At 37.5% G+C, this 19,734-nt stretch overlaps 1 protein-coding gene across 3 annotated transcripts in view; it reads right to left on the minus strand.

The window, feature by feature from the left end:
* ZCCHC7 (zinc finger CCHC-type containing 7) overlaps positions 1-16,410 on the minus strand; it is a 203,136-nt gene extending 186,726 nt beyond the window's left edge. Inside the window, exons 1-2 of one of the 3 annotated variants that reach the window (XM_079791264.1) lie at positions 16,295-16,386; positions 10,177-10,803 (exon numbers count right to left, since the gene is read on the minus strand). In XM_079791264.1, coding sequence (XP_079647390.1) covers positions 10,177-10,783 — 607 coding nt within the window. In that variant the 5' untranslated portion in view covers positions 10,784-10,803; positions 16,295-16,386. The other 2 variants (XM_079791265.1, XM_079791263.1) reach the window with 2 other exon arrangements.
* Positions 16,411-19,734: the final 3,324 nt, after the last annotated feature.

Raw genomic sequence — 19,734 nt, forward strand, 5'->3', positions numbered from 1 at the left:
TATTTACTTAATTCAACTATAACATAACATTTTTATTCTATCAGTAGAGCAACCATGAATAGAAAATTCTGGAATTAATACTTTCCTATCAATTTCATGCATAAAGCTAACATATCTTTTGAGCTGCTCAATGGCTAAAAAATTAAATTGTTACTGTTATTAAGAAAACAAAACCAAGAACAAAATTAGTTTAGTTTTTCCTTGCTAGTCCCTATAGATCTAAATCCACACAATAATTCTTCCCAATCTGCAAAATAAAACACACAAATAGATGGGCTAAGGAAGAAAGATCAAAACAAAGAAGTGGGGGGGGGGGGGGGGGAGATTCCCTTTCCCTTTAGCAATCAACAAAATAACAAAAAAGAAAAAGTGGAAAAGTCGCCCAGAATATATGACCATGTAAGCATGGGCACTCTTGCAGAAAACCAAGTCTGCAACCCAAAGCCATGGGAAATTTAAATTAGAGCAAACGGCCACAATAGGCAGGGAAATCTGTATAGATAAAAAGGAAGTGCTGAGGTTGCAGGTATACTACTAAAGATCTTTTGAGATTTCCAAACAAACTTTATTAGTTTTATTAATTTTAAAAAGGCATAACTATCCACAATGTACCATAAAGATTTAAGTTTTTTCCCCCTTAAATCAAAATGTACATATGTATGTGATGTATCTAAAGGAAGAGTAAGGATTCCCATTGCTTAATACTGAGAATCAGCAAATCAGAAATCTGCTTCACAACTCTATCTCCTTCCATATTCAAATAATGTTAAAGCAATGAAAATTTTTAACAAAAGAAAGAAAAGTCAGAAATAAGCCCTTTGATCCTGTTGTTAACCTAAGTGATGGCAAGATCCAGCTCCTCCTCGACTATTCCATAAAGAACTATATACCAAAGTTAGTGTAACTAATCAAAACAGCTTAAAAATTAGATGATCAGTGGCACAACCATTACATTTCACCTGTTAAATCTGGTAATAAAGGAAATTTCCCAAACTAGAACATCTCAAACAGAAGAATAAAGGTACTTACACAACAACCAAAACAGTCATGGTGTTAAAAACCAATACAAATATTCGATAAATTAGACCTGATGAATTTTTGCCAGTAACTCAGCTATCCAAAAACATCTTAAATATTATTAACCTTTTTAAGAAAATACTTCATACACATAAAAATCAATCATACTATAGTAAAGTAAGAACATATTTACAGCAATATTTGTTATATTTATTCTCTTACAAAATTTATGTCATTTTTAAAGCAAAACAAAATAGGTGAAATAGACAGGGTACTGAATAAAAAGCAAAATATTAATTATAGGGGATTGAGGTAATTTTCAAGTACTTAGAACAATAAAAATTTACTGGCAATTAAAATCTTTAGAAGTGGAAAGTAATACTATTTCTAAGTAAAATCACTGACAAAAGTTCACTTTTGTTTCAATCAGATCATTTCACACTAAAAAATGATTAGAGCAATATAAGGAGTAACTTATAGGATTAATGTAATTGCACACCTTTTCTTTAAATAAAACCTCCTTTCTTTAAATTTATTTGCCATTTTCCTCTTTATCTTGAATTCCTCTCACCTGACTTTTCAAAGTATAATTACTTAGTAATGACATTTATCAGCTATAAGCAGACTATCCCCTATATCTTTAAATTTTCTCATTAACTACAAATATGGAAAGACTATTAAAAAGTTTTCTAGAAATTAGGGCTTTCCCTTCCTATAGTAGATAATTCTGTTAAAGGCACTATTCATTACAAAGCAAAATCAAATGTGACCTACCCACGCCAATAAAAACATTTTCTCTCAATAAGTAGCTCTAAAGAGCCAAACTTTCATATTGAGGTAATTATAAATTAACTATATATTTGGGCAAAAGCAGGGGAGGAGAGTACAAATTATTTTCCCATAATAGAACTGTCTTCCCTTAATGTGAATTTGTGAAAGAGCAGATGCTCTCAAGTCCACCATTGACAATTTTCAAAACTATGACAAAAGCTGAAATTCTAAGATAAAAATGTCATAGAAATAAAGTTATACATTAACAGACAAGATCCACTTTTAAATAATCTATTACTACTTTTCATTTACATTGAATCCAAATCTGTATTGCAAAAATAACTTTTGCCCCACAAATTATATCTGATAGCACGTTATCAGATCAAGATTCAAAAACTAAGAAACAAGTAAAATCTCTTCCTTTAGATATTCCTAAGTATCTCTGTGTAATCTGAAAAGAAAATGTGACCATATACATGGTAATGCTCAATTAAAATATTTATTTATTATAAGCAGAATCAACAACAATCTGGTAAATACTCAAAATGCCAAAAACTTAACCATGACAATTTATAACAAAACAAAGATAAACAATAATTTGGCTGAATAAATTCCTTAAGTCAAACACTTTTATTTTATTAAGTGTTAACAACTAGGGGAGTGTTAGCAAGAGATCAGTAAATCACTTGGAAGTTAAATATAAATTTAGCAAAAACTTAAAAACAGGACCTATTTAAAGACATGAACTATCTAAATAGCCTTTTCTATTACAAGGAAAAAAAGAGTAAATGTTTCCTATTCTATATTTCTTGTGAAAAATGTTTTAGAGTTTTTAATCAAATGTAGTTCCCATCAAATTTACCTTCTGACCATAAAAATATACTGTCTATAAATTACACTTATCTTCCTAAACTAGTAATCACTATATGAAATACAGTACCTTTATAGCAAACAGCTATAAGAAAATTACATTTAAACACTCTTTATCCAGACATCAGTATTCAAGTTCCTATGACAAGGAGATAAAAATGAAAATGTGCCCACCTTATTTTATGCTTCTCCATTCCAAAAAAAAGAGCAAACCTGTAGATGAGTAAGTAACTTATAATGGCAACTAAGTCATTAGTTCAATACATATATGTATATATTATATTATTTTTTACTAAGCTGTTTTCAACAAGTTTAGTATATCTTATGCGAAAATTTAATCAGTTTCTAAAAGAAATGTCAAAAAAAAGTAAAATTTAATCCTGTCCCTAGGTACTTATCACTGTTGAAAAGCTACTGCAAATGGATTTAGACTAAAAGTCATAAATTGACTGCAAGAATGCATACCTAACTTACTGATCAACAGTAAAATCACAAAAATTAGCAACATGCAATATCAACATTCCAAAATGTTATTAAAATCTAACCCAAAGCTGCCTTAGCATTTCTGGGATTTCTAATGAGATTTTCAGTCTGCTGAACAATGGCCATAAAAGGCTTTCAAACTTCACTCCATTCACAAGTAAAGTTGAAATTGAACATTTTTATTTCTTCTCTCCCTATGACAACTTCACTATAGAACAGTGAATAACACAGTTTAAGTCATTATGCTAATTAGAAATTAAATAAAAAGATGCCCTAACAATAGTTAAGTATAAGGTAACATGCTACAACTAGAGACAGTTCAAAAGCAGCTTTAGGAATTGTGTAGTACAGGCTTACAAAAGCTGAAAACATCAGGGAGGGAGCTCCTTGATGTTCCCGGTCACTGGAACTCTAGCATATGGCTATTTTTCAATTATAAGGCAGAAATTAAACAATACATCAATGAGAAGAATGTCAAACAGCAACCCACTGTTTGTTTGTTTGTTTTTTAATTTTTTAAAAGTGATTTTAGAGAGAGGAAGGGAGAGGGAGAGAGAGAAACATCAATGATGAGAGAGAACCATCAATCGGCTGCCTTCTGTACACCCCACACTGGGGATCAAGCCCAAAACCCAACACCATTGGGAATTGAACTGTGACCTCCCAGTTCATAGGTCGATGCTCAACCACTGAGCCATGCCAGCTGGGCAGCAATCCACTATTATGACCTATTTGGCCATAAAATCTCTCAAGAAACTATATTTACTGAAATTAAACTGACTAGTTATCTGATAAATGCAAAATGGGGAGGAGGGAAATATTACCTTAAAGATTTGAGGAGCATTAAAAGCAAAGTTTAATTAATTAAAATTACTATGTTAAAGATGGTAAGGAGAAAAAAAAGATGGTAAGGAAGAACACACGCTATGAGATGCCAAAAGTTATAGTTTAAGACATGCTCTAATTGGAACAGCCCTGCATAAAGGACACTTTAAAAAGCTGTCCTTTGACTTATAGCACCTGGTCCATCTGAGAGAATTTTTCTATCTGCCACAAAGTCATATAAATTATCCACATTTTTTTTAAAGGAAAATGAGATATAAAGCAAGAAACAGGTAGAAAACATTAGAACAAAATAATGACCAAAAAATCTTGGTCAGCATGCTGAACATATACAAAACATAAATGCCCTTCCTCATTTATATTTAGGCTAAGGTGGTTGTCTAAAAAGCCATACTATTAAAATGTTTAATCATAATAACCACATATTAAACCATTAATTAAACATTAGTGATACTATATAGTCTTAAGTTTCTATTAGGGTTTTCAGTTTCTATTCTTCCTCTTTGCATTTAACCTAAACTTTAAATCCTATCCATTCTTTAAGACTCAGTTCAAAGGGCTACTTTTCAATTCAGTCTTACACTTTGCCTACCCACAATAATCTTTTTTAAAAGTCTATTACATTCACCTTAAAATGATTATGTACTGTGCTGAAGCATCTCTTATATTTGTAAAAATATATTTAACTCTGGTATCACAGTGAGGTTTCCATATTGTCATGCACTTTAAGGTTTCTAAAGGCAGGAATTATATAGCAATTCTTAAAACACAACTTCTTGAAGATACAGTGGCTTATACAGTGGAAGCATCCAGTAAGTAAGTATTAGACTGATTTTTAAAACTTCAGATTTAGTTTTAATTAGAACATAAAATGTCACCAAATCAAATTTGATTCCCTACCCTGCTATAAAGGATACAAGTTACCAACCAATTACAACAGATTTAATTCAAATAAAGTGTAAGAAAAAAATTTAAGAGCCAAAAGGGAAAATCTTAACACTGACTCTAGTTATATTTAATGAAAAAAGAATTAGTGAGAATTTGTCTAGGTGTGATAATGATATGATTATTTCTTAAGAATATTTACCTTTCAGAAATACATACTAAAATGCATATATGTATGTATATCAATGAATGAAATGATGTATGTGATTTGCTTCAAAATATTATAGGGGCATGGAGTTAAATATAATACTGGTTATAAGTTGATAATTTGTTGAAGCTGGTTTATAGAATACTAAGTCCATTATAACATTCTATCCTTGTATACTTTAAAATTTCCATAAAAAATTAACCAAGAGTTAGCAATTACTCCCAGAGCTAATAATATCCCTTCTCTATGCAGGAAAATACGTTGCTGATTATTCCTCTATAATTCTTACAGCATTTATTGTCTCTCCCTATCATTTAGCTGTCATATAAAATAATCCTACCCAAACTTGAGATCACCCTCACAAACTAAAAACCATGCTGATTCCCTGTGGTGCATGTTTTCTTCAATCAGATAACCTGTCTTTCTAAAACATGAGAATTGCAAGCCAATCCTACTGAGGATAACAAAAGAAAGAAAATAAAGGGTGAGAATTTTTAAAAGTAGATAAATGATAGAGTAGGCATCATTTATATAAAAAAGGAATGAGTAAAGAAAGTAAAGAAAATGAAGCCTAGATCTTAGAAATAAACTCCTACATCCCTCAGTAGAGAAAGCTGAGAGCCAGATGTAACGGGCACTTTAGGTCTATGTTTTGGCATGAACTTATTATAGCCAAAGCCCTCATCATAAAACTATATACTGAGGAAGGTTTGGCTGAACATTACATAAATGTTACATCCCCAAGGCCTCAATGGAACCTCAGGAAACTAATCAACAAATTCAAAATCAGAAAAGTATTGAACACTGGAAGAACAGAAAGGGGGGAAAATGCCTTTTACTTGTGTATTATCTGCCTGACAGTGTATTATCTCTAATTGTGTATTAAAATAAAACAAATGTAAGCATCTCACTGAAACTGAAATAGCAGGGGAAAGCCTTAATTATCCACAGAGCAAGAGTGGTGCTGTACTCATTACTACAAATTTAACAATAGTAAATGGGAAATATGTATGTACTTATATAGTCTTTCATGTGTTCATATACTACCTAAAATTCACTAATCCTATTTTTTAGAGAGTTAAGTTTTCAACCACATCTATCACCAAGATTTTGAGAGACTTAACTCCCATGGTTAAGAAAAAAGAGACTTCTATAAATTACTTAGCTTCTTCTTTTATTTTTAAAAAATATATTTTATTGATTTTTTTACAGAGAGGAAGGGAGAGGGAGAGAAACATCGATGAGAGAGAAACATCGATCAGCTGCCTCTTGCACACCCCCTACTGGGGATGTGCCCGCAACCAAGGTACATGCCCTTGACCGGAATCGAACCTGGGACCCTTGAGTCCGCAGGCCGATGCTCTATCCACTGAGCCAAACCGGTTTCGGCGTTACTTAGCTTCTTATTATATTTTGTCTCTTCAGTGAAACACAAACCACTTAAGGCTAAAATTATGTCTTTTTACCACTGTAAATCCCCTCTATATAATATTCTACATAGAGTAGATGCTCAATAAATGTTTGTTCATTTAGCAATTATTGAAAAACAAAGTAATATATATCAAGGAATATATACAATATATTATATAAAATATATCTTATATTAATATATAATGAGACTTCTGAGCATGGAAAAGACCTGCCATCAAGAGTTTATAATCTCTTCTCTTATATCCTACTGATATTTTAAATATGCCATAGTTTGGGGATAGGGGTTGAGGGAAGGGAAAGGAGTACACAAATTAGCTGTTGCTGCTGTTTAACAATCCTCATTTCAAAAGTATGCCAGAATTTCCACAAAATTCCACCAACATGAAAAAATCTTTTCTCTAAAGACTATTATATACACTGAATCAGACCTTTCCCCAGATCTATTTATGAATGAGATAATAATGATTAGAGAATAACAACACACCAAATAGGTATCAGCACTGAATATACTGCTTACTAACTGGAAAGAAATAGGATTATGGCATTAGCAGATCAAGGAAATAAAATAGGAATATATATTTGAATATCTGTAAGAGTCAAGCAAGTTAATTTGCAAGCTGCAGAATTTGTTTCCATTTGGCTGGAACAAAAAACACACACAAATTCTAGCCTGGCCAACAGGGCTCAGTGGTTGAGCATCAACCTATGAACTAGAAGGTCACAGTTAGATTCCCCATCAGGGCATATGCCAGGGTTGCGGGCTCAATCCCCAGTGTGGGGTGTGCAAAAGGCAGCCAATCAATGATTCTCTCATCATCATGATCATCATGATCATCATCATCATCTCTCTCTCTCTCTCCTTGAAGTCAATAAAAATATATTTTTAAAAATTCCTAGAAGCAAAGAGTAGGGATAAATGTCAATATGGATAATAGAATCATACAATGAATGTCTGGAATCAAGAATTACTTAGGTCTTGTATCAAACATTTTTACTAATACACACATACTAAACTTTAAATGAATACATACCTATAAGAATGAATCAGTTTCTTTAAAAACTATAAATGAATGACAACATATAAGGAAATTTTATGCAAAAAAGCTATTCTAGAAAAACATAAGCAACAACTATATGAAACAGAATGGAGGGGGACTATAAAATAACAAAGAACCTGCCAAATATTAGTAGAAATGTGCAAATCATATAGAAATGTACAACACAACAAGTCATCATAAAAAACAATGCCATTAAGTGGAATCCTTACACTGGTAGGAAGTATAATGGTGCAGCCACTGTGAAAAATAGTTAGGTAATTCCTAAAAAAGTGAAACATAAAAATACCAGTAATTCCATTCCTAGGTATATAACCAAAAGAATATCCAAAACAGATATTCAAATAAATACCTAAATATGAATGAATGTTCACAACAGCACTGTTTACAATAGCCAAAAGGTGGAAATAACCTATATGTCAATCAACAAATGAATGGATAAACAAAATGTGGTATATTCACGGAATGGAATATTATTCAGCCTTAAAAAGAATGAAGAACTGATATGTGCTACAACATGCACAAATCTCCAAAAGTTTATGCTAAGTGAAAGCCAGACACAAAAGGTCACATATTGTATGCTTCTATTTAGATGAAATATCCAGGATAGGTAAATGCATAGAGACAGAAACAGATTAGTGGTTGCCAGGGTCTGAGGAGGAAGGAACAAAAGTGACTTCAATGGGTACAGTGTTTCCTTTAGATGTGGTGAAAATGTTTTGGAACTACATAGATGTAATGGTTCTACATTTCCAATGAACTAAAAACCACTGAATTGAGCACTTTAAAATGGTTAATTTTATGTTAATTTCATCTCAATAAAAAGATATCCTCAAAACAATGCAATTCTTCTCTACAAATATTTGATAATTTGGTGATTAATGGTGTGTCTCTCCCCTTTTAAAACTAATTCCTACATATACCTGAACCCATCTTTTACTTGGCCCCTCCCACTCTAATCTACCAAACAGGTATAATCTCTCCTTCAAAATTTTTCCTTCTAAAAACATTATTAGATCTCCTTTATTCTGATAAAACTTTACTTGATTTTGCTCTATGTTTTATTTCTTTTCTACTTATTACTTCTATGTACTATTCTATTTATTTTCCTCCTTTTGCTGTCAAATTCTCAGAGTTGGCCTATTATACCTGAGGCAGCCACCTGCTTTTAATAATAAGATTTTGTTGAAATAACCATCCCAGGTCTGGTAGGTGTGGCTCAGTTGGTTAGAGCATCCTCCCATACACCAAAAGGTGGCAGGTTCAATTCCCGATCAGGGCACATACCCAGGTTGTGGGTTCAATCCCCAGTCAGGCACATGTGGGAGGCAACCAATCGATGTTTCTCTCTCACATCATTTCTCTCTCTTTCTCTCCCTGCCTCTCTCTCTTAAAAAAAAAAAAAAAAAATCAATTAAAAATAAATAAATAACCATCCCATTTCTTAGGTATTATGCCCACAATAAGGGCAAAGTAGTTAGGAGATCCTGTGGCCTGGAAACCTAAAATATTTCTTATCTGGCTTCTTATAATAAACTTTGTCAATCTCTGGAGCTCCAGAGCATGATCTCCATTCAGTATCATCACGCCTCTGAGGGCAAGTGGGTACCATGAAAGGTTTTGGAGCAGCAGTAAAATACTATGAGTAAAAGGGCATTTCAGGACCAATATAGTGTGCAAGGAAGATATATTTTTTAAATAAATCATTTAGGACACTATTGCTAGGCATTGGGTATAAAAGGTAAGAAATGAAAGGGACTTTTTAAAAGGATAAGTATCAATACTAGATGACTACTTGTGACAGAAGAGACAAAACTAACACCGAAATTTCAATCCTGTGGTGTGGTTCTCAGAATTTGCATTCTCTCCTACAGTCTACTGTACACTTACAGCTTTTCAGTTTCCTACCTTACTTAATGTGGAGTTCCTAAAATCTTTTTTTTAAATATATTTTATTGATTTTTTTTTTTACAGAGAGGAAGGGAGAGGGATAGAGAGTTAGAAACATCCATCAGCTGCCTCCTGCACACCCCCTACTGGGGATGTGCCCGCAACCAAGGTACATGCCCTTGACCAGAATCGAACCTGGACCCTTTAGGCCGCAGGCCGATGCTCTATCCACTGAGCCAAACTGGTTAGAGCTAAAATCTTAATATTAATTCCATATCCTATGTGTACCAAGCATTCCCCATTCTTGCTACCTGAATAACTCCTAGATAAGTAAGCAAATCACTTAAGAAACAGCCCCAACAGAGTTGGCTGAATGAGAGCACGGGACCAAGGTCAGAGGTGGATGGAGTACTCACCTGTGGTACCAAGCAGAGAGAGAGGGAAACTAAGATTTCAGGTCCAGAACTGGCTCTAGCCAAACAGCAAGAAGCAGCTATGAAATTGCTTACAGCAGAAGCAGAGTTTCTTTGATATTTTGACATACTCTTTCTGATGTTCAGACAGACCACCATTAGAGTAGCCTTTGGTAAGTGAGTCTCACAAGAAACAAGGCAAAAAACACGACCAAAAGGTGAGGAATTAAATGGAGCAGACCCTTTTTGTCTAGGAAAACAGTCTTCTAAAGATGATACTACTTTTCAAAATGGCCAACATGATACTAACCTTCATTAACAGAGTTATCACATCCCACAAGATTGAGAAGGATATCATCATCTTTATCCTCAACTCCACATCCCAGCAGCATCCAGCTTTCCACGTTGTCACTTTCTGAAATGGTGCTCTCTTCTTCACTTGAACTGACTTCTATAATCATAACCTCTCGGATCATACCTGATTTCTCTTCAAGTTTAGGCTTCTTAATATCCCTCTTGCATTTCTTACCATCCAACTCATTAGAATGAAGAGAAGCAGAAGAACCTCTGGTCTTTTCTTTTGCTTGGACTCTAAAATTCTTTCTTTTACATCTATAAATACTATCTTCATCAGACAAAGTGATTACTTCTGACCCATCTGATAACTGGATGATCTCACTATCTGAAAGGATAATTAAGTTCTTTTGATTTTGCTTACTACTAGATGATTCAGAATCCCCAGAGTTCTTTTCTTCATGTTCTTCCTCCCTGATGATATTATCAAGATCTTGAGCATAATGAACTTGGCTGTAGAGCTGAAATTCCACCTCACTATCGACACTCAGTTCACTAGATGACTCTTCACGATAAAGGTCATCTTCATATGCTTCTACAGTCTCATAACCACCAAACATCATGAAAGTCTGTAACGGTGATGCTGTAAAAGAGAAAGTCATACAAAGAATGTATTTTTAAAACTCAGGTCATGCCTGTTTAGTGCTAACTTCTATATAAAGGCTATCATTTTTCTCAATAATGTATTAAAATACCTTTTTTTCACCCTGGCCAGGTGGCCTAGGTTGCTTAGAGCATCGGCCCATACACCAAAAGGTTATGGGTTCAAGCCCCAGTCAGGATGCCTATGGGCGGCAAATGATTGATGTTTCTCTCTTCACCCTTCACCCCTTCCTCTCTAAAAATCAATAAAAACATACCCTTGGGTAAGGATTTTTTTAAAAATACCTTTTTCTCTTAGAACACCTTTTTTTCCCAAGGATTTCTAAATCCAATTATGACCTACTCTAAATGCCCACCTCTCCCAAATGAAAATTACTACCAACAAATTGAGTTATAGTTATTAAAGAAAATGATGTATTTCGCAGGTATGTTGGAAAGGAAGAAGAAGGTTGTGATCCGCTGCCTCAGACACCTAATACTTTTTCTCCAAAATCACAAATATATTTATGTAATTCTCACTATTCCATCCATTCTACCTCTTCTCCTTGGTTCTGGATCTCATCTTTTCTGGTATACATTCTCATATAGGAGTATTACTTCAGCTATGACTAACATCTACAATGGGTAACAATTTTATTTACTGGTTTTGTGTAGATTTTTATTCTCAATTTAAAAAAATAATCTCATGGCTTTCTAATCCTTAACCGAAAAAAATATATATAAAAATATCTGATAAACCTGGTTTACTTCTGTGCCAGCTAAAAGATATGTATAAAATATAAACTTACTAAGAACCTGAAACTGAGGTAAAACTCTTAGCTCTGGAAGAACTTTACTTTCCACGGTGATCATATTAAATCCTGTCATCCTTAAACTCTGCTTAAGCATCACTTCTCAGGGAAGCTTTCCTTGACCCACCAGATTAAATTAAGTGTCCCCTTCACAGGCTTCCATAGCACTTTCAAAACACCACATTTCTAATTACTAATTTAAAGTAAATCTCCCACAAGCACTGATCACATACCCCAGGAGGGCAGGAACTATATGCATTTGGTTAAACAATGGATCCCCAAAACCCAGCAGAGTAACTGCTATTTTAGCAGGATCTCTATAAATGTCTGTTAAATTAATAAAGAATGAATAAATCATCAGGCATTTGTTCTTCAGCAATGATGTCTAATATGTACCTAAAATAAGAAAATTATGATGGGGTAGGTTTTGGAGTTGTCTCCAACTATTCCAACTATTCTCATATCATCAACCAAATATCTATACAGTAGATGCTTCAATTAGGTACTGATAGAATATTGATCAAAATGAGAGCTCTGGAAAAATAACTCATGTTTGTTCAAAAATTAGGGACAGCCTAGAGAACAATAACAATGACAATTTATTCTTACTACTCCCCTTTTATCTATACAGATATAATTTAGAAAGACTAGTCATTTTCAAAATGTCAGGGTGTTCTTATGGTAGATTTGGTGATAAAACCAGCTGACTCCAAGAATCCTATCCTATATAATAAAAGCCTAATATGCTAAGTATCCAGTCATCCAGTCGACTGTTCAACCAATCAAAGCATAATATGCTAATGATATGCTAAGGACACTCATCAGTTCACTATGACGTGCACTGGCCACCAGGGGGCAGACAGTTGGCAGGTTGACCAGTTGCTATGACATGCACTGACCAGCAGGGGGCAGACACTCCGACCCGTAAGTTAGCTTGCTGCTTGGATCTGGCCAATAGATCGGGACTGAGTGAGATGGGCCAGACATGCCCTAGAGCCCTCCTGTGGTCCTTCCCCCCTTGCCAACCTCCAGTGGTCCCTCCCCAGCCCGATCCTGCACCAGTGGGGTCCCTTGGCCTGGCCTGCACCCTCTCGCAATCCAGAACCCCTTGGGGGATGTCGGAGAGTCAGTTTCAGCCCCATCCCGCAGGCCACTCCCCTCGGGAGGGTGCCAGACACAGGGCTCATGGCTGGTGAGCACTGCTGTGGCAGCGGGAGACTCTCCTGATCAGGACTGATTGGGTGCGAGCCTGCGGCAGGCGAAGTGGGGCCAGGATGAGCAGGAGAGGCAGGTAGGAGTTGCAGGCGGCAGTGGACTGCAGGGTTTCGGCCTGATCCCTGCAGGCCACCCAGAAGGGTCCCACCCGTGAACAAATTTGTGCACCGGGCCTCTAGTCAAATAAAAAGCCAATGAAAAAATTAATGAAAAATTTTTACAAAAAAAAATAAAATTTTGTTGTATATCTTAAAACTTCGCCAATGTTGTATGTCAATTATACCTCAATAAAGCTAGATTTTTAAAAAGATGATTAAGTTCTGAGTTAACAATACCGTACTGTATACTTGAAATCTGCTAAGAGAACAGATCTTAAATGTTCTTACGAAAAAAATTAAAGGAAATATGTGAGGTGATTGATGTGTTAACTAATCTTAATGTGGTAATCATATACATGTATATCAAATCATGTTGAACACCTTAAACTTACACAATGTTATTTGTCAATTATAATATATCAATGAAGATAGGAGAAAATAAACAAACTTTTAATGCCTTTTTTCTTCTAAAAGGTACATTTTTTTACCTGTTCCCTTCTTGCACTGTCCTTCAGGTGGCTATGCAGTTGCAGTCATACAAGTTGAATGTGGCTGTCTGAATAATAATGCTCATAGCATTTATCAGTTTATATTGAAATGTTAGCCTCAGAGGAATTCAAATAAAAGATGAATCCTTTCCTTTTCATTTAATAGGTAAATTAATTCTAAAAGAAGTCAAAGGAATTATGCTTCCCTCAAAATCCTCACTGGATCCATCCTGAGGATCCAGTGTGGACTTAAGATAAAACATAATTCCGGCGCAGCACAGAAAAAAATTAAAGAGCTAAATTACAGAGTTACAAATTTGTACTACTCTTGGAGCCATCCCAAAGGAAAGGGATTAAGAATAGAGCCATAGGCACACCTGTGAATGTATGCCAAAAAATAAACTAAAGGAATATAATAAAAACTGACTTCCTTGGGTCTAAGGGTTTATCTCTTTCCCTGAAATGTAGAAAAATGAATTTAACAATTTAGCCCCTATGGCCTTTAAGAGGATTTTCTATCTTCTGTACTTGAAAATTGTGCTCCACACAACTTGCTCTTCTATTTATGTAGTTTATGTATGCCAGGGTTAAGGTTTGCCTAAGGCTATTTTGGTTTATGTTACTACTTTAATTACATTCAAATGCATTTAATTTACTTTTTTTTAAAGTGTATACTTAGAGGATTAATATGAAATCTTGACTTAGAAGGCTTTCTCAGCTTTTTTTATCAAGATACACAATTCCCAAGCATACTTAACTAGATAACATAAGTTCCCTATAAGAATCACAAAATTTTAAGTCTGATAACCTTTCAGATTATCTCACACAACATCTTCAGTTTACATTGAAGATGTAAAATGAGGTCTAATGAGATAAAGAGGCCTACCCAGGGTTTTGTATCTTGTTTAAGAATATAACTAGGGCCAATTCACATCCCCCTAACTTACAGCCAAGTGTTTGCTAAGATTTTTTTTTAATTTTTAAAATAATTTCAAATAAAGATTTTTTAAAGCCTTTCTTCAAAGCTATATTTGAGTTGGTTCTAACACCTAAATTTATTTCACGAATATCCATTTTAGTTCCCAGTGGAGTATAAAAACCATGAAAGGCAAAGCATACATTTGAGTTTGTCAGTTTAGCACCCAGAAGCTTCCCGACTTGGTACTCAAAGATCAGAGACATCCATCCATGAGATTTAGGTTTTGTTAAGAAACTTAAATATTAGTTTGGGGATGAAACTTACCTAAACAATTAAAATGGCTTAAAACAGCCACAGAGAATAACTGCAAAGGCTCTCAACATTCAAAAGTGGGAGCAGTATTTCTTCACTGAATTTTTAAACTAGACAACGGAAGGCTTATTTAAACTTTTGGATTTTACTATACAATCTTTAAAGCCAATACTTCTGCTCTAACAGTCTACCTTCTGATCATTCTGGGCCTTTTGCTCTTAATTCCTTTCAAATAACTTTTAGCCTAGGTATTTTTTCTTGGTAACAGAGGTATCCCTTCTCACCGAGATGTAAATTGGAATCTTGATTTTAAACCCAGTTTTCACTGGAAAGCGACTAATAGAATTTATTTTCAACTTAAAACCTGACTTACTTTTAGTGAGCTAACCTGATCGTGAGGTATTAAAAACTATTAAGTTGACTCTAGTGTTAAAGTCTGTCCATTCCTCAAATGTGACTTTCACTTTGAAGCAAATCTGACTGGAGAACCCAACTGTGTGAAACAATAGTCACACAAAAAGAGGAAGAATACAAGATGTTTATTGGGAGAAAATTATGCTAAATTTATTCAGAAAAGTCCAGCTGTTCTTGGGATACATCAAGTCCCCTTAGGATAATTAATCCAATAGCAAAGCACTTCCTTCACCTTTCCCTCATCTTTTTCCTTTTGCTAGGCAGTATCTTATCTTTGTAACTATCTTAATCCTCACTTCCACTTCCGCAGCTCATTCCCCACCCTCCGATTCTCGGGAAAACAGCAATACTGAATGTCCCAAAAGCATAATATTGTCGAAATATACAACAAAGCCCACTTAAACGCCTTTGGATGTGAGAGCCTTAAGTATTCAAAACACAAAATCAAGTTTTTGGAAGGGTCCTGAAAGAGTGTGTGGGAAGCTTATTTATTCTTCGGGCCTAAAAGATCTCCTAATTCAACCCTGTAATCTGAAATAAGGGGAGGTTCAGCCTGAAGGTGAGAGTTGTGGTCACCAGCGAATCTGCATGGACCCGCGGCTACACCTCCGGCCTGCTGACTCCAGGCAGTTTCCCCACGGCCCCAGCAGCTCTTCTTCGAGTTGAATTAACTGCGGGTTCGCGAGATGTGAGGGATGATCAAGGGAATCTTAGCGAACACAGGCCACATCTCCCCGTTTTACATGAGCGGAGGGGCACATCTCCCGAAATTTTCCTGGCCCTGCAGCTGCTGCTTCTGACCACAGAGGCTGGAGTTGGCCGAGGGCTGTTCGGTCCTCCCAGGCCCGGCCCCCGTCACGGTGCGGCGGGACCTCCGCGTTACACGGACTGGGGTCAGCTTCCCCCAAAGACAGGGACGATCTTGGGGTCGTGGAGGTAAAACAGAGAGAACCGCCACCCCCACCGAGGCCATGGGCGCCCAGCCCTTTTCGAACCACGACCTCGGGCTTCGGCCGGGCAGGGAAAAGCGGACACCTCGGCCGGTCAGCCGAGCCGCGCAGGGCACAGCCGCACCGAGGGATCACCAACCGCGCGCCCCGCCACGAGTGAGGGACAGACGGGGAACGCGGAGGCCGGCGAGGAGACACGCGCTAGTTCCACAGCCCCGCGGGCAAGGCGGAGGGCGAGCAGGGGTCCCCCGGCACGGGCCGCGCGGGGTCTGCCACACACATACTCACTGCCGCGGCTGCGACCAGGAAGCACCAACCAGGAACCAAAACGCGTAGAGGGACGGGGAGGGGCGAGGACAAATGAGGTAAGAAAACCGCGTCCACGCGGACCCGGGAGGAGGGCAGGCACTTCCGGGGAAAACACAGCTCCCGGGAGTCGTCTTCCGTCCCCGCGCCTCCTGCGGGACCAATGTACGCATGCGTAACCTCTGTTAACCCTTTCCTTCCCCGCTAATAATCTTTTGGTTAGTCTTCCTTGCTTTTCCCCTTTCCCTTCACTGCTTCTTTCAAAGATACCTAGGCTGCATCTACCAGAGGGGACACTTTATTTTAATGCCTTGCGCTTTAGAGATGCTACTTCCCTGATAAAACCAGAGGGGGAGCTCGCACGCTTCCTTATGCGCCGGCGAGAAAAACTACATCTCCCATCATGCCCCTGGGCCGGTTTCAGGACAGGCTCCGCCTCCTTCTCTCAGGCTCTCTTGGTCCTTACTTCCAGTGCCACGAGGTGCGGGTTCCCAGCCGTGTCCGAGGTGCGGACCAGGGCCCGAGTGTCGAGTGTCGAGTGTCAGGGGGTTGGCTGGCTGATCCAGGGGCCCTCCGAGAGAGAGAAGCCTCTTCGAGAGCGCCTAGCTTCTAACTTCTCCTGTGTGCTTGGTGAACCTAGGCAGGTACCTTCCACCTCTAGTTTGAAGTTGAACCAAGTTCGTACTGGGGCGTTTCCGGCTCTGTTTTTACAGGCAACGGATTAACTCTCTGTAAACCTTGAAGAGCTGTACTCCTGCAAAAGGTTGAAGTGAATACTGGTCCTTTAGAAGCCTCCAGAGGCTATGCGATTGTGTTGGAAGCCTCTGGCTTTGGTTCCTTTTCTCACACTTTATTTTAATGCTTAGTAATAATAAACCCATCTGTACAACTTTACAAATAGTGAAGCACCTTTACTAGTATCAATTCACTGGCCCTTGGCAACAGTCCTGAAAGACAAGTTTGACATTGGTTCTTTTGGCCAACATTTCTTGAACCTCAGTTGAGAGGGACACAGTATTAGCAACTGGGGATATGAAGTTTGTGATTTCATAGAGCCAAGAGTCTAGCTGGGAATACAAAATACAAAATAATTTAATTATAAATCTAAGAGTTTGGCTGGGAAAATTAAAAATTTTAATTAAAATTATGGTAAGTGCTAGGAAGCAGGACGGTACGATGAAAAGGTAAAATTGAAAGACCCATTTTGCAGAGGAGGAAACAACTGAAGAGATTACAAGATTGTTTAGGTAATGTGTGTTGTGTAGAACAAATGTTACCTTAATAGAATAATCTATTGAGCTTTTATCTAATGCCAGGTTGGTTTTTAAACATTCCCATTTCACAAAAAGAGAAAGTCAATCCAGAAAAGTTAAGTTGTGCCCAAGACCAAAAGGATAGAAATAGTCCAAATTACTGTGCCCAATTCTCATGCATTCAACCAAGGTTTACTAGTTCCTATGTTCAGAGTGCTTTAGTCACCTGCCTTTAGGTTGTTTCATAAAACCTAGAGTCCTTTGGATGGCATAAAGGGCAATTCATGAGCTGAATCTGCCTACCTGTTAACCACTATGCTAAATCTTGGGAAGTAGCCAGAACACACTATGCTCTCCCACATCTGTGCCTTTACATAGGGCACTCCCACTGCCTGTCAAGTCCTTCTCCCTGGCTCTGCCCAAGCCCTGGGTCTTCAGGAAAACCAAACAGAATAGGTATTCCTTCTCCTAGACTCCCCTACACTTTGGACAAACCTCCATCAAAGCAGTTATATTGTATTTACCTTACAGTTTCAGATGGCAGAAACTTTGACATTTTATCTTTGTATTTTCTCCAGCTAACGTAATACGTGGTAGACAGTAAGCACTCAATAAAGTGTTAAAGGAATGAAGCCACTCTAACTCCAAGGAAACCAAGAACCAGATGTGGATCCACCAGCTATGACAGTGTGGAACCATGTCATAAATCCCCATAACTGCAGTGTAGTGCTCCAAGACATTAAGGTAGGTATAAAGAGCTGTAGGGGTCCCAAGGATAAAGAGATTTCTAAGGAGAGTAGTGTACACACACACACACACTGTGCCTTTGCATGATGAGTTCTCATTTAGATGGCTTTTAGAAATAAGATCCAGTCTCCTATTACAGTGATGAGGAACTGAAGCCCAGAAGGGAAGACTTGCCAAGAGTCACCTAACAGGCAGAACTGTGTCTGCATTCCCCTTTGAGGTTGCCACAAACACAGTATTTCCTTTCCACCTCATGCTATCTCTGGTATGCACTTGAGATCAGGGGTGACAGCATGCACAACTATCCTGAAGCCTCTCTTACAGAGAATGTTCTAAAGAGCCCATTTATTTGAAGAAGGAAGCACCTGCTTTCCCCAAGGGCAGTGGCGATGCTATATTAACAGTAAGCAGATGAATTGGGGTGAGGGGCCCCAACTAAGGGGCTTGCCTTGCTACAGAAGGCAGGCAAGATGAGGGATGTACTGTAGCAGGATCTAGGCCAGTGGCACATAGTACTCGTCCTTACCCTTGCAGAGGGAGGAGCTACCTCCTTTCTTTTATTCTAATTTATTAGTAGTTCCTAGAATCTCTGAGAACTAATCATTTTGACCTCTTAAAAGTTGCCTTTTCATTACTGTTCATTCACTGGGAGGCTACTATGTCACAGGCCCTTGCTAGCCACTTGAGTTCTATTGTCTCTCTCCCCTTCTCAAATTGACTCTGTAAGGGAGGTGTTAACCCATTTCACTAGGATAGAAATTGCAACTTGGTGAGGCCATGTGCCTTGCTCTAAACCCCACAGTTTCAAACTCAAATCTTGTCTGAATCCAAAACTCATGCTCTTTTCTATGCCCAAAGTTGCCTTTCAAAACTAAATTCCTTGAGGGTGGAGACAATGAATGACCTGCTCCTTTCTCTACACCCAGCATCTAGCCCAAGGCCAAGCACATAGTGAACTCACAGAGAACGCTTGTGCAATGAGTGGATCCAGTATTAAATGTCTATCAAATGAATGCTCCCTCCTCTGCTGTCCCACAGTATGAACAGTGTTGTGGGACAGTAAAGGAGGGAGCAACTGGCTGTTTAAGGGAAGTGGAGAAACCCCCTTCTGTCAAGGAGGAGGCCAAATAACTAGTCAGAAAGAAAAAGACAACAAGCCAGCATTCTAACAGCAAAAAACACCAACAGGCAATTCACAGAAGAAACCCATAAGGCCATGAACTATGATAAAGAGGTGCTCAACATCACTAATCATCAGAAAAATGCAAATGATTTCATGGAAATATAAATTGGAAAAGCCCTTTACGGGAGCTTTTTTTTTTTTGATAGTGTCTATCAAACTTGTAAATGAGTTCAGGCAATGTGGCTCAGTGGTTGTGCGTGGACCTATAAACCAGGTCAGGGCACAGCAGTAAAAG

This window comes from Cnephaeus nilssonii (assembly GCF_951640355.1).
Source record: "Cnephaeus nilssonii genome assembly, chromosome: 14".
Taxonomy (NCBI): domain Eukaryota; kingdom Metazoa; phylum Chordata; class Mammalia; order Chiroptera; family Vespertilionidae; genus Cnephaeus; species Cnephaeus nilssonii.